The following is a 16,326-nucleotide window of genomic DNA, read 5'->3' as shown; positions in this document are numbered from 1 at the left end:
CTACATGGTTTTTTTTCTTTTTCTTTTTCTTTCTTTCTTTTTTTTTTGAGGTGGAGTCTCACTCTGTCGCCCAGGCTGGAGTGCAATGGTACAATCTTGGCTCACTGCAACCTCTGCTTTCTGGGTTCAAGCAATTCTTCTTCATCGGCCTTCTGAGTAGCTGGGATTACCGGCGTTTGCCACCACACCTGACTAATTTTTTGTATTTTTAATAGAAACGGGATTTCACCATCTTGGCCAGGCTGGTCTCTCAAACTCCAGACCTCAGGTGATCTGCCCACCTTGGCCTCCCAAAGTGCTGGGATTACAGGCGTGAGCCACTGTGCCCCGCCTCATTTCTTCATTTGTAAAGAATGTTTTCAGGCAGGAGTTAGAAGTTGGCAGAATAGTGATGAGAGGAACAAGCCCTATTAGAGCGTAAATTAAGACATGCATTGTACAGTTTCTAGTTAGTTATGAATAAACTATTGATGCATGCAGAATTATACAGAGTAAACATTGTTTATTTTTGTCAGTTTTCTTGTACATATCCAAAAAGATTTGAATTTAACTTGTTTAGGAGAAAAAAGTTTTTAAATACCAAGAGCTGGTGTGTGCATAACATACACACCTAGATTGAAATACAGAACCTTGGCCAAGCGTGGTGGCTCATGCCTATGATCCCAGCACTTTGGGAGGGGAGACTTACGGATTGCTTGAGCCTGGGAATTCAGGACCAGCCTGGGTAACGTTGTGAAACCCTGTCTCTACAAAAAGTACAAAAATTATCTGGGCATGGTGGTGTGTGCCTGTAGTTCCAGCTACTTGGGAGGCTGAGGCGGGAGGACCTCTTGAGCCTGGGAATCAGAGGTTGCAGTGAGCTGAGATCTTGCCATTGCACTCCAGTCTAGACAACAGAGTGAGACCCTGTCTTAAAAATAAATAAGTAAAATAAGTAAATAGGGAACCTCAAGTTATTGTTACGGTATGCTGGATGGTTCATTGCCTCCTTAAATTAAAACAAGAAGTCTAATAGGAATTGATAGAACACTTTTTGCTCAGGCTAGATGGCAGTTGCACACTTTTTGCTCAGGCTCATTGCAGCCTCCACCTCCCAGGTTCAAGTGATTCTCTCCCCTCAGCCTCCTAAGTAGCTGGGACTACAGGTGCTCGCCACCATGCCCCGCTGATTTTTGTATTTTTAGTAGAGACCGGGTTTCACCATGTTGGCCAGGCTAGTCTCGAACTCCTGACCTGAAGTGATCCACCTGCTTCAGCCTCCCAAAGTGCTGAGGTTACAGGTGTGAGCCACCACGCCCAGCCAACACTTTTTCTTGTTGAAAGATATTCCTGAAAATAATGTATTAGTAAACGTGTTTTAGTCTGCATGTGTTATGTAGAGCTTTCTTTAATGATATCAAGAATTGACAAAAGAGATGAAATGTTTTTACTACTTTTAAAGTATTTTGAATTTTTTTCTTTCTTTCTTGTTTTTTAAGGTGGCTATCATCCAGTGAAAATTGGAGACCTCTTCAATGGCCGGTATCATGTTATTAGAAAGCTTGGATGGGGGCACTTCTCTACTGTCTGGCTGTGCTGGGATATGCAGTAAGTGTTCTTTGTCCTTTGTGCATTTGTTTCCTGGAGTAGTTCAACGTATGTGTTCTAAGAAGGTATGGCTGAGGATCACCACTGCTTTGTTGAGGTGTGTGAAGTGCTTAGCACAGGCCTGCCTCAGCTAACTAGATTCCTTTCTGCCCCACTGCCTTAGTTTGAAGTTCATTTGAAATCTTAAATTATTACTTGCTTCCAGCTTTATTTCAAAGTTAATTCACTGAAATTGTTTTACATTGGGATTATATTATTTTTCTAGTAATTCATCCATATCAGACAAACATAATGTATAGTATAGGCTTTTCAGTGTATAGGCTTTTCAAATCAGTCGTTTCTAACTTTTCAAAGCCATGACACATAGTGAGAAGCTTCATTGCTACTCTGCATATATATATACACACACACACATGTATTTTGTGCGTGTGTGTGTGTGTGTGTGTGTTCTGAAACAAAAGTGTTAGAGGAGAGTGGTTTTCACTATTAGGTTGGTGAATAATATTTGTGATAATTCAGATATTTTTCTAGTCTTATTTTAATTAGGGAAAAAACAAAACAACAAAGCATAAAAGAGATTGTCTTGACCCACACAACTATTTAATGTGGCCCCACCATTTGAAAAGTACTGTTTTAAAGGAAAGCTTATGTTTCTGTTTATTGGATAGATCGCATACAAGTTGAATATCCCTTATCTGAAATGCTTTGAAACCAGAAGTGTTTTGGAGTTTGGAATATTTGTGTATATACACAATGACCTATCTTAGAGATGTGACCCAGATCTAAACACAAAATTCATTGTATTTCATATACACCGCATATACATAGCCTGAAGGCAGTTTTATACAACATTTTAAATAATCTTGTGCAACATACAAAGCTTTTACTGAGTTTTGATTGCAGTCAGAGTTGGAATTTTTACACTGTGGCGTCATGTCGACACACTCATAATGTTTTAGGTTTTAGGGCATTTTGGATTTTATATTTTCTGATTATGGATGCTCAACCTGAATACTAATGATTTCTTTCACCTATAATATAAATAGACCTTTTTTTTTTTTTTTTTTTTAAGGGGGAAAAGATTTGTTGCAATGAAAGTTGTAAAAAGTGCCCAGCATTATACGGAGACAGCCTTGGATGAAATAAAATTGCTCAAATGTGTAAGTACTTTAAAAATGTGAATGATATAAGAAAATTTAATGACTTAAAATTTTATAGAAAGGTTTTTCTGGCTAATACTAAATTAAAGTCAAGTTTGGCTGGGCACGGTGGCTCATGCCTATAATCTCAGCACTTTGGGAGGCCAAGGCGAGCAGATCAGTTGAGGTCAAGAGTTCAAGACAAGCCTGGCAAACATGGTGAAACCCCGTCTCTACTAAAAATACAAAAGAATAGCCAGGCATCGTGGTGGGCGTCTGTAATCTCAGCTACTTGGGAGGCTGAGGCATGAGTATCACTTGAACTTGGGAGGCAGAGGGTGCAGTGAGCTGAGATCGTACCACTGCACTCCAGACTGGGCTATAGAGCAAGACTCTGTCTCAAAATAAAAAATAAAAATAAAAATAAATCAAATTTATTCTTTATAACTTCGTGATGATTTTTTATTTTAAAACACACTTGTATTTAAACAGTATTGCTGTTATAATGGGAAAACGTGCTTTGTCTTAAACTCTGTGTTCTCGCACTCCTTTTTCTTGGCATAGGTTCGAGAAAGTGATCCCAGTGACCCAAACAAAGACATGGTGGTTCAGCTCATTGACGACTTCAAGATTTCAGGCATGAATGGGATACGTATCCTTTACTTCCTGATTTATTTATATTTTTACCTTTTAACAAATGAAAATATTTCAAGCTCCTATAATCTCTGTTTTCTGCTGTATCACCTTCAACATTAACTCTCTAGGAACGCTGTCAAGTATTATAAAGTGGTCCACCTAGGATGGTTTGCATGGCTTTTCGGGGTATTTGGTATAGTAGCATTTTAGAAACTTACTTTTAACACAACAACTTGACTTAATTTTGGTGTGGAATTAATGATCTTTTCCTGTTAATTGTGGTAAAAGTTTTTTTGTAGTGGTAAATAAAAACATACATCAGCAACACTTCTTTGTGTTTTAAACTTTCAAAAACCAGTGCACAAGGATAATCTGTGTGTGCCCCAGTGGCTGCAGAGCACCATGTGAGAATGGAGCATTGGTTAAGATAAAAGGAAAAGTGCTCTATAAATGTCCACATCCCAAGGTAGCACTTGACTGCTCTTAGTTCTGAATAGTACTAATAGTTGCCACATTCTGTTTCCAGAATTATGCAGCTGAGCCTTTCAAGTAATTGTCCCCAGAAGCTCATCTTTCTGTCAGGTGAATATGGAAACATTTTGGTTTTCTTGATTTTATTCCCAGTTATCTATATTGCAAAAGTTTAGGAAAAGTAAAATGATGCATTTTCTATACTTCTTGATATATCTGAGATAAGCCAGTACTTGATAGAAAATACCTTTATTGTTTTGCTTTACAAACTTATTGGGATAAATTTCAAACATATATGAAAGAGAGAGTATACTGCAGTAAATTGTTGTAAATTTGTCCCTCAAGTTTAATAATTGTCCTGGTCTGGCCATAATTGATCCATCTATCTTTTTCTTGCTGAATTATTGTAGAGCAAATCCTAGAAGTCATGTCCTTTTACTTCTATTAATGTCTTTGTGAATCTTTGAAAAAATATGAACCTTTAAACATAACCATAAAACTCACCAAAGACATTAACAATTTCTTGATATCGCATCAGGTATCCTTGGTATTGGAGATTTCTTCATTCAGATTTCCTTGGTATTGCAAAAATGAATTTTTAAAGAATCATTTTTAACAATATTGTTTACTTCTAAGTCTGTATTCACTTACTTTAGTTGTTCAGTTTAAGATTAATTTGTTCAATTTACATTTTTCTCTTTCTTGTTAGAATATGATACACAGAGTATTTGAATTATCATGACAGAAGTTAGTGACTCTTAATAGAAGACAGTGTTTCTTGGTCAGCTATAAGTTTAGTTGTTTCTCATGTGTTTTAAAAAGGATGGCCTTAGTCCTAATGTGTCCGTTCCCTTCTGGTGGGTTCTTGGTTTCACTGACTTCAAGAGTGAAGCCGCGGACCTCGCAGTGAGTGTTACAGCTCTTAAAGGTGGCGCATTCAGAGTTGTTTGTTCCTCCTGGTGGGTTCGTGGTCTTGCTGACTTCAGGAATGAAGCCGCAGACCCTTGCCGTGAGTGTTACAGCTGTTAAAGTTGGTGCAGACCCAAAGAGTGAGCAGCAACAAGATTTTATTATGAAGAGCAAAAGAACAAAGCTTCCACAGCGTGGAAGGGGACCCGAGCGGGTTGCCGCTGCTGGTTTGGGTGGCCAGCTTTTATTCCCTCATTTGTCCCCACCAGTGTCCTGCTGGTTGGTCCATTTTACAGAGCGCCAGTTGGTCCATTCTACAGAGTGCTGATTGGTGTGTTTACAATCCTTTAGCTAGACACGGAGTGCTGATTGGTGTGTTTTTACAGATTGTTGATTGGTGCGTTTACAATCCTTTAGACACAGAGCACTGATTTGTGCGTTTTTACAGCGTGCTGATTGGTACATTTACAATCCTTTAGCAAGACACAGAGCACTGATTGGTGCGTTTTTACAGAGTGCTGACTGGTGCATTTACAATCCTTTATTTAGCTAGACACAGAGCACTGATTGGTGCATTTACAGCCCAATAACTAGACAGAAAAGTTCTCCAAGTCTCCACTTGACCCAGGAAGTCCAGCTGGCTTCACCTGTCACTAATACTAGTTGTCTTTGGAAGTGTGTCTAGGAAGAAGACAAGCGAAGGTGTCTCTTGACTTTCCTTTCTTTTTTGAGAAGATCAGTTTTGACCATGCTACTAAGTTATGTGGGTGCTTGTTGGTTTTGATGGGGACTCAGGGGGAAGTGAATTAGGATTGTAGAAAGGGTTGGCATGTTATCCTTATCCTTCCTCTACCTGAGGAGTTAGCAAAGGGTAGCTCCAGGGGGAAGTGACAGAGAGCAAAGTATCCCAAAACCTGTAGCTCAGAGAAGAAAGCAAAAATGAAGAGAAGAGATAATTCTTTCAGTTTCCTGAATACTTTTTCTGCATATGGGTGTTGGGTCCTCTGAGATAGCCCTTTGTGTGCCTGGGGTAGGCAGTACTTTCATTTTCCAAGGTTCAAGAAAATTGGACCACTTACTCAGAGGTACATGACTGATGGGTGCTAGGTTCTGTCAATAGCTGTGGTCTTCTGGCTTCTCTAAGATTTTTTGCTCTTTATATCATGTTTGGAACAGATCCACCATTTTGATATTTTACTTTCACAAATGTCAGAAGCCTAAGGATAAGGTTTTTTTCCCAGATTTAAACTCCAGAATGACATCCAGTTTATGCATCTATGAAGTCATGATCAACTAGGGAAGCATTTCCTTCACTGTATATATTTGAGAAGGTTTTTATACGAGGGAATGTCATCATGTTCATAGAAAAACTAGATTAAAAGATAAAAATAAAGAACATAAACTTTATTTCTCACATAAGTTTCATCAAGTTCAAGACACTTTTGTATATGGTGATACCAGCCATTTAGTTGCTCCTCAAAGAACCAGGGGTCTTAGAAATTTAACCATGTCAGTGCAATCTTTTTTACATTATTAAGTGAAGAAAAATGGGTGCCCTTTTTAAGATTAGGAAACAAAAATGAAGAGTAGCCAAATAAGGATTATAAGGTGGATTTCTAATGAGTTTCCACTGAAACTCTAACAAAATTGCTCTCATTTGATGAGAGGAATGAACAGGAACATTTACATGGTGGAGAAGGACTGCCAGTTGAAGTTTTCTCAGGTATTTTCCTGCTAAAGCATTCGCTGACTTTCTCAAAAAACTCTCTTAATAAGCAGGTGTTATCATTCTTTGGTTCTCCATAAAGTCAACAAGCAACATGCCTCAGCATACCAAAAAACCATTGCAATGTCCTTTCCTCTTCACTAGTCCACTTGTGCTTTGACTGGACCACTGCCACCTCCTGGTAGTCATTGCTTTGATTGTGCTTTGTCTTCAGGATTATACTGTAGAACCATGTTTTATGTCCTGTTACAGTCCTTTGAAGAAATGCTTCAGGATCTTGATCCTACCTGTTAAAAAATTTCCATTGAAAGCTCTGCTCTTGTCTTGATCTGGGAACAGTGGTTTTGGCACCCATTGAGTGGAAAGTTTGCTCAACTTCAATTTTCAATTAGAATTGCGTAAGTTGAACCAGTCATGATGTCTGTGGTGTTGGCTGTTGTTTGCTCTGTCATCTGTCCTTTTCAATTAGAGTGCAAACTGTTTTTTTCTTCAGATGAAATTTTGCTCTTGTTGCCCAGGCTAGAGTGCAATGGTGCAATCTTAGCTCACCAGGACCTCCGCCTCCCAGGTTCAAGAGATTCTCCTGCCTCAGCCTCCTGAGTAGCTGGGATTACAGGCATGTGCCACTACACCTGGCTAATTTTGTATTTTTATTTATTTATTTTTATTTTTTTTTATTTTTATTATTTTTTTTGAGACGGAGTCTCGCTCTGTCGCCCAGGCTGGAGTGCAGTGGCAGGATCTCAGCTCACTGCAAGCTCCGCCCCCCGGGTTCCCACCATTCTCCTGCCTCAGCCTCCCGAGTAGCTGGGACTACAGGCGCTGCCACCTCGCCCGGCTAGTTTTTTGTATTTTTTAGTAGAGACGGGGTTTCACCGTGTTAGCCAGGATGGTCTCAATCTCCTGACCTCGTGATCCGCCCGTCTCGGCCTCCCAAAGTGCTGGGATTACAGGCTTGAGCAACCGCGCCCGGCTATTTTTATTTTTTTTAGAGAAGGGATTTCTCCTTGTTGGTCAGGCTGGTCTCGAATTCCCGACCTCAGGTGATGTGCCCGCCTCAGCTTCCCAAAGTGCTGGGATTACAGGTGTGAGCCACCATGCCCAGCCGCAAACTTTTTCCACACAAATTGATGCGAATGGTCTGCCGCTGCAGGCTTCATCTTCAACATTATCTCATCCCTTCTTAAAACGGGTTACTGATTTGAAAACTGCTGATTTCTTTGGGATATTGTCCCCTTAAACTTACCATAAAGCATCAGTGATTTCACCCAAGCTTCATCATAACTTTGATGTTTGTTATTGCTTCGATTTTAGAATTCATGTTGCTCTGGTAGAAGCTTTTTTCAAACCGGTATGTTATCTTGTGAGTGCCTCAAACTAGATCCTGTTCAGATATGTGAACAAACTAGTATGAGTTTATTTTGGTGCAAAAATTTTTTTGAAATCTATGCATAGTGTTTTCAAAATACACATTTTCCATAAACTTTTTGAAAATCCCTCATATTTCTTTTAGAAATTCATCTTGAGTATACTAGGAAGTACCAGTGGCTGCTAATGTTACCTCATCCTTTTTCTCCAGTTAATTTCTGCTAACTCCTGACTATATTTTTCCCTTTAGATAGATAAATCGGTAAGTAGATAGCGGCAGAGCAGTCACTTCTGTGTCCAACCTGCAGGGTCCTTTGTGGGACAGCTAACAGAACATTTCTTTGGAGAAACTACTTAATTTGTGGGTAAATAGAGGTTTTTGAAATATACATTCTAGTGGGTATTTTTACTCTGAAGCAAAATGCTAAGTAGTCATCATAGTCCAGATGTGCCAGTGCTTTGAGAAGACTTAGGTTATGTTTTGGATGTCCTGGGCCTCGCCCTATGCCTGCTGCTAAATTTAGTCCTTAACTAATCTGCCATTTTTGTAATGATCCTGGGAAATAGTAAGAAACTTCTGGCTTTAGATAATCTGCGCATAAATCTGTAGTGCTTACGTTCTTCAACAGGATAGAAAGATTTTTCTCTTTTTCACTAAAAATATTTAAAATAATACTGTTTTAACATAGTATATTCAGTTATTATAGTTGATCAAATCAGCTACTTTTTTGATTCTAAAGTCAACTGTAAGACTCCAGGGATGAACAAAATGTTCTCAAAAGGTTTCAGAGCCATTTGAAATCTTCCTGTACAAATGATACGAATATATAATGAAATTGGAGGTGTCATAGTTGTGAAGGCTGAAACACCTATTTTTTTTAAAAAATTAAGCTGGGGCCAGGTGTGGTGGCTCATGCCTATAATCCCAGCACTTTGGGAGGCCAAGGTGGGCAGATCACTTGAGGTCAGGAGTTTGAGACCAGCCTGGCCAACATGTTGAAACCCTGTTTCTACTAAAACTAGAAAAATCAACCGGGCGTGGTGGCACACACCTGTAATCCCAGCTATTCGGGAGGCCGAGGTAGGAGAATCACTTGAATCCGGAAGGTAGAGGTTGCAGTGAACTGAGATCGCACCACTGCGCTCCAGCCTGGGTGACAGAACGAGACTGTGTCTCAAAAAAAAAAGTTAAGCTGGGCATGGTGGTTTTCACCTGTAGTACTGACTACTTGGGAAGCTAAGGCAAGAGAATTACCTTTAGCCCAGGAGTTCTTTTTTTTTTTTTTTGAGACAGAGTCTCGCTCTGTCACCCAGGCTGGAGTGCTGTGGCCAGATCTCAGCTCACTGCAAGCTCCGCCTCCCGGGTTCACGCCATTCTCCTGCCTCAGCCTCCTGGGTAGCTGGGACTACAGGCGCTGCCACGTCGCCCGGCTAGTTTTTTGTAGTTTTTAGTAGAGACGGGGTTTCACCGTGTTAGCCAGGATGGTCTCGATCTCCTGACCTCGTGATCCGCCCGTCTCGGCCTCCCAGAGTGCTGGGATTACAGGCTTGAGCCACCGCGCCCGGCCTAGCCCAGGAGTTCTAGTCCAGCTAGCACAACATAATGAGACCTTGTCTTTTTAAGAAAAGAAAATCCAGATTCCTGAGATGATGTTGTTATAGATTACGTCTTAATACCATGTCTTAAATGGTGATCATACATTCTTAACACCTGCCTATAGTATTAAAATTGATCTAGTTGTATAATGTAAGGTATTATTAAAGGAAAAGATTAAATAGGTCTTAACTGTGTTTACTAAATTTTTATTTTATAATTTGTTTTAAGTAGCTTATCAAGTAGAAATTTAGGCAGGCAGTTAGGACACTTAAGATACTGAAGCTCTGTATTTGTTTCATGTCAGTTCCTAGGAGGTTTCAGTTTTACCTGTTTCATTAGGCCGATTTCCAGGGAGTGTGCTGAGATGGGTGAGAGTGCAGCTCAGTGTAGGCTTCAGTAGTGTGGCTCAGCCACCTGGCACTTTCTAAGTGCACTCTACACCTAGAAAGTGCCATGTCCTCATGCCTACAGTGGGGTGAATTACATTATGGCCTAAGGTTGTTTGGAGTACATGTGAAATAATATATGACACAGAGTAAGTACACTTAGCCCTTTGTATCTGCGGGTTCCCCATTCATAGATTTAATAAACCTTGGATGAAAAATATTTGGGAAACACCAGTAAAAAGTAATAGAAATTAAGAAATAGAGTATAACAACTATTTACAGAGCATATACATTGTATTAGGTATTATAAGTAATCTGGACATGATTTAAAGTATGTGGGCTGGGCGCAGTGGCTCATGCCTGTAATCCCAGCACTTTGAGAACCCAAGTTGGGCGGATCATGAAGTCAGTAGATCGAGACCATCCTGGCTAACACAGTGAAACCCCGTCTCTACTAAAATTAAAAAAAATTAGCTGAGCGTTGTGGCGGGCACCTGTAGTTTCAGATACTCAGGAGACTCAGGCGGGAGAATGGCATGAACCCAGGAGGCAGAGCTTTCAGTGAGCTGAGATCGTGCCACTGCGCTCCTGGGTTTACAGAGCAAGAGTCCGTCTCAAAAAAAAATAAAGTATATAGAAGGATGTGAATAGGTTATATGTATGCTACACCAGTTTACTGAAGAGACGAGCATGTGTGGATTTTGGTATCCGAGAGCAGTCCTGGAACCAGTTCCCTGAGACACTGGGAAACCACTGTGCTTAGTAATGTCAGTTCTTGTTATTTAAGTGAGACACAACATTTGCTCACTTTTGGTATTATTGATAGTGTTGATGTTGTATTTTATAAAATAGTAAGTGCTTTGCAAGTGACACAATGATGCTGCTTTCTGTAACTGCCTCACTCCAAGCAGTGCATCCACAAACAATCCTTAACTGTGTCCCAGATGTCTGTATGGTCTTCGAAGTGCTTGGCCACCATCTCCTCAAGTGGATCATCAAATCCAACTATCAAGGCCTCCCAGTACGTTGTGTGAAGAGTATCATTCGACAGGTGAGGCTTCTGATGCAGCCCCTAGGCCCTAGTACCTAATTGGTTAGGCTTTCAACATGATTGCTGTTTATGAATATATATATATATATTACATATGTATCAGTGCATAACATTTTGAACTGTTATTATGTCAATATTTAATGACATTTTTTGTTGTGAAGGGAACAATATGTAATTGTCAGGCATATGTTTTTGCATGTCTTTTTTTTTTAAGGTATGTGACATGGTACAATCAAATTGTTTTTGTTCAATATCTTTACTAAAAAAATCCCACTTAGTTCATTAGGAAGTAATTTAGAAGAAATAACTTACTGGGTTTATTTACTAAGTATCCTTGGATGGAGAGTAAGTAATAGATAATTGAAGAGTTGTGTACAAAGTTTCAGTTATAAGGTGGTTAAATTCTGGGGATCTAATAGCGTGATGACTATAGTTAACATTATTGTATACTTGGAATTTGTTAACAGAGTAGATCTTGAATGTTCTCATCATGTACACACACACACGAGTCTATATTATTGTCATACTGGATTAGGTTAATTAGCTGTTTGTGGTAATTTCACAGTGTACACATATTTCAAGACATGTACACTACTAATATGTTCAGTTTTTATTGTCAGTTGTACCTCAGTAAAGCTGGGGAAAAAAATGGAAATGTTTAACTCATGTAGAAATAACTGTATTAGATGTGTGTTTTGTTCAGTTGCCCTGCCAGAAGAAAACCCTCAAGTACGGTGGCTCAAGCCTGTAATCCCAGCACTTTGGGAGGCCGAGGCGGGCGGATCACGAGGTCAGGAGATCGAGACCATCCTGGCAAACACGGTGAAACCCTGTCTCTACTAAAAATCCAAAAAACTAGCTGGGCGAGGTGGCGGCGCCTGTAGTCCCAGCTACTCGGGAGGCTGAGGCAGGAGAATGGCGTGAACCCGGGAGGCGGAGCTTGCAGTGAGCTGAGATCCAGCCACTGCACTCCAGCCTGGGCGGCAGAGCGAGACTACGTCTCAAAAAAAAAGAAAACCCTCAAGTAGGGTCAGGCTTAGAGATGATGCTCTAGTAAACATCTGTAGGATGAAAGTATGCATGGATGGAAGAATTCCTCCTAATTAGCAGTGTTTGCCCATTCCAGTTTTCTGCATGGAATCAGTATGTATTCTATTTATTGCCCATAAAAATTTTGAAGTTTAAATTTGTGTAGTAAAAGCATTTTTGATATTTCTGTTGAATTTGTGTACAGATAACTTTGTTTAGGCTGCCTGTATGTTCATCTCTTCACTTTTTCCTTTTGTACGGACTTTTTTTTTTTTTTTTGGAGAGGGAGTCTCGCTCTGTCACCCAGCCTGGAGTGCCGTGGTGCGATCTCAGCTCACTGCAGCCTCCTGAGTAGTTGGGGCTATAGGCGCCTGCCAGCACGCCCAGCTAATTTTTATAGTTTTAGTAGAGACAGGGTTTCACCATGTTGCCCAGGGTGGTCTCAAACTCCTGAGCTCATGCAATCTGCCTGCCTCTGCCTTCCAAAGTGCTGGGATTACAGGCATGAACCACTGCGCCCAGCCTTGTACGGAAAATTGGCAGCTTATTCTGTAACACTACCAATGTTACTTGAGAAGAGGGCTGGAGAGAGAAAAGTTCACTACAGTGTCTTCTATGTCAGTTGGATTGAGGTGCTTCTATGTAATATTATGCTAGGTATACATGTGGGCCTAGATTTGTGGCTAACTTTTGTTTAGTACTGAATCTGTTTGCCCTTAGCTTTCAAATAGTAGCATTTTTATTCATTATTTCGACAGGCTAATATCTCAAATGAACAACTTTAATGTAGAAGAGGTTGTGTGGTGAGGGTAGAAATTAGTATGTTGACTGGAATTATTTGATCCCCAGATAAGACTATTGTATTATTTGTAACATTTAGCAGCAACTCAACTCTTTAAAAAAACCAAACAAACAAAACTTTTGTTGTTTGTTTTAAACAACAAACAAAACTTTTGTTGTTTGTTTAAATTGTTAAAACTTGGGAAGAATCTCCTAATTATTTTTAATAAATCTTGAAAATATTAAAGGAATTACATATTCTAGCAAATACTGAATACTTTTAGAAATAGCTGCCTGCATGTATTTCCCGCAGGCTTATCATTTCCCAGAACCTCGTGCTTTCAGAGGGGCCTGCTGTTGCCTTAAGTGACTGACCGCACCACCACCCTTTAGGCTTAGTGTGTAAGAAGGTGAATTTGTCCAGGCACGGTGGCTCATACCTGTAATCCCAGCACTTTGGGAGGCCGAGGCGGGCGGATCATGGAGTCCTGGCCAGTATGATGAAACCCCGTCTCTACTGAAAACAGAAAAATTAGCCAGGCATGCTGGCACGCACCTGTAATCCCAGCTACTCAGCAGGCTGAGGCAGGAGAATTGCTTGAACCTGGGAGGTGGGGGTTGCAGTGAGCTGAGATCATGCCACTGCACTCCAGCCTGGGCAACAGAGCAAGACTCCATCTCAAAAAAACAAAAATGGTGAATTCACAGATAAGCCATTGATGTTTATTTTATCTTCTAGAGAAGAAAAACAAAATCTGGCCTTAGTAAGTTGAAAGAGTCTCTAAGTTGAAAGACGAAAATCTGAGGTTCAGTGGAACCTCAGTGCATCCTTGTTGAATGAACCGAAGATTAAATAAGTTAACGTGTGTTCTTCATTTTGATTTTGTTTTTCGAGACAGGGTCTTGCTCTGTTACCCAGGCTGGAGTGCAGTGGTCAATCACAGCTCACTGCAGCCTCGGCCTCCTGAGCTCAAGTGATCCTCCCACCTCAGCCTCCCTAGTAGCTGGGACTGCAGGCATGCACCACCATGCCAGCTAATTTTTATTTTTTTTGTAGAGATGGTGTCTCACTGTATTGCTCAGGCTGGTCTCTTGAGGCCACTCGTGGATTCAAGCAGTCTTCCCACCTCAGCCTCCCAAAGTTGCTAGGATTATACCACACCTGGCCAATGCATGTGTTATCCTCACTGAAATTCATGTACCCTGTTTTTTGTGGAAATTTAGAAAGAGCTCTTGTATTATTTCTTTAGTTCAGAAAAATTCATGCTGAAAATTTGATCCTGTAATGTGGTCTGCACTTTGTTCTTATATGCAGTGTTTTTTTTTGTTTGTTTGTTTGAGATGGAGTCTGGCTCTGTGGCCCGGGCTGGAGTGCAGTGGCCGGATCTCAGCTCACTGCAAGCTCCGCCTCCTGGGTTTACGCCATTCTCCTGCCTCAGCCTCCCGAGTAGCTGGGACTACAGGCGCCCGCCACCTCGCCTGGCTAGTTTTTTTTTTGTATTTTTTAGTAGAGACGGGGTTTCACCGTGTTAGCCAGGATAGTCTCGAACTCCTGACCTCGTGATCCACCCGTCTCAGCCTCCCAAAGTGCTGGGATTACAGGCTTGAGCCACCGCGCCCGGCCATATGCAGTGTTAATGGGATTTGGTTTGGTTTTGGTTTTGTGTGTGTGGATCCATCTTTATTTAAGAAAAATATTATCGTGGAATCTGAATGTTTTTCCCCTAAGCTTACGCAGAACTTTCAGTGTAGTAAGTTGTTCAAGAAATTACTTATCTCAGTTAATAATCTACTTACCTGAGGTTTCCCTTCACCCCCTTTGATTCAGCCTGTGTTTTCAGTGTTTCTTTCTCCTGGGTGGTGCTAGGAAGATTTTTTATTGCAGACTGACACAGTTACATCATTTCCCAGAACAAGCCAGAGCAGACCAATTTTCTTAGTATTTTCTTAGTATCCTTTCACTGTAGACCTTCTTCTTAAGAGTCGGGGATAGCTGACCAGGTTCCAGTCATTCCCTTTACTCTATCACTTGCTGTGCTTCCCCAGGAACCCACCTGTTGAACTCTACTTTGCCATGTCTTTTTCTCTTGATGTTCTTTGTATTTCGTTTGCTCTCCTCCTTAGTTCAGGGCCTTGTCACCTCCAGCCAGTACCTTTTCACAGGCTTCTCTTGGCTCTCTGTGCATACAGCCTGTCCAATTCCTGGTCCCTGTTACGGTTTATTCTCCTTTCTATTGCAAGTAAAACCTTGCTTTAATGACTCATATTCCCATTTAGAATCCTTTAGTGGCTTCCCATTGCCTGCTTGCTAAAGCTTTATGTTCTTGGCCTTCATGAAGCAATATATGGAGTTATTAAGAGCTTGGGTTTGGAATCAAATATACTCTAATTTCACCAAAGGGCTTTGGCCAAGTTACCTAACTTCTGCAAACCACAATTTCATCATCAATAAAAGTGGTAAAAATGGCCGGGCGCGGTGGCTCAAGCCTGTAATCCCAGCACTTTGGGAGGCCGAGACAGGCGGATCACGAGGTCGGGAGATCGAGACCATCCTGGCTAACACGGTGAAACCCCGTCTCTACTAAAAAAAATACAAAAATCTAGCCGGGCGAGGTGGCGGGCGCCTGTAGTCCCAGCTACTCAGGAGGCTGAGGCAGGAGAATGGCGGGAACCCGGGAGGCGGAGCTTGCAGTGAGCTGAGATCTGGCCACTGCACTCCAGCTTGGGTGATAGAGCGAGACTCCGTCTCAACAAAAAAACAAAAAAAAAAAAAAGTGGTAAAAATAATGATACCAGCCAGGCATGGTGGCTCATCCCTGTAATCCCAGCACTTTGGAAGGTTGAAGTGGGAGGATTGCTTGAGACCAGGAGTTCAAGACCAACCTGGGCAACATTGCAAGACTCTGTCTCTATAAAACAAAATTTAAAAATTAGCCGGGTATGATGGCATGCATCTGTGGTCCCAGCTACTTGGGAGACTGAGGTCGGAGGATCACTTGAGCCCAAGTGGTCAAGGCTGCAGTGAGCCGTGATGGTGCTACTGCACTCTAGCCTGTGTGACAGAACAAGACTGTCTCTTTAAAAACAAAAAAACAAAAATAGTACCTTCCTCATTAGTTTATTGTAAAGATGTAATGAGAGATAGTACTGCTAGTAGTAGCAAATAGTTAATTTGGTGCTTACTATGTGCCAGGTATAATTTGAGTACTTTACATAGTTGAGTTCCTCACAGTAACCCTGTGAAATGGATGTTACTACTTTCCTGATTTCATCAAGTGGAAACAGAAGTCCAGAGAGGTTAAGTAACTTGCCCCTAGTTAGGAAGTCACTTAAAAAGTGCTGAGTGGTGGAGCAGGAATTCAAACCCAGATAGTCTGGCTTCAGAGCTCATGGATTTACCATTTTGGCTGTTATATAATGAGTTTTATGTAATAAACTTACTATGAGCCTGTAGTAAGTTTGGAAATGCACTGGGCCTATGTCCGGTAGAAGTTAAGTCACTTTTCTTTCTGGGAACCTGTTTAAGATCTAATGTCATCTGGTGTCAGCCTGTATTTCCCCTTGCAGACAAAAAGTGATGTCCCTCAGGTACCCTATTGCCCTCTGGAATCTACCAGCTTACATTTTTTGTGAGTATTCAAAGACGT

The 16,326-nt window shown here is 41.0% G+C and overlaps 1 protein-coding gene across 9 annotated transcripts in view; it reads left to right on the top strand.

Moving 5' to 3' along the window:
* SRPK2 (SRSF protein kinase 2) overlaps positions 1–16,326 on the top strand; it is a 296,676-nt gene that overhangs the window by 234,471 nt on the left and 45,879 nt on the right. For all 9 annotated transcript variants that reach the window (XM_026446893.1, XM_026446892.1, XM_026446891.1 and 6 more), the window contains 4 exons: positions 1,479–1,587; positions 2,660–2,747; positions 3,291–3,378; positions 10,764–10,870. In XM_026446893.1, the coding sequence (XP_026302678.1) occupies positions 1,479–1,587; positions 2,660–2,747; positions 3,291–3,378; positions 10,764–10,870 (392 nt within the window). The remainder of the gene's footprint in view (positions 1–1,478; positions 1,588–2,659; positions 2,748–3,290; positions 3,379–10,763; positions 10,871–16,326) is intronic.

This window comes from Piliocolobus tephrosceles, chromosome 8 (assembly GCF_002776525.5).
Source record: "Piliocolobus tephrosceles isolate RC106 chromosome 8, ASM277652v3, whole genome shotgun sequence".
NCBI classification, from domain to species: Eukaryota; Metazoa; Chordata; class Mammalia; order Primates; family Cercopithecidae; genus Piliocolobus; species Piliocolobus tephrosceles.
The sequence above is the reverse complement of the archived record's forward strand: the minus strand, read 5'-3'. Positions and strand labels throughout refer to the sequence as shown.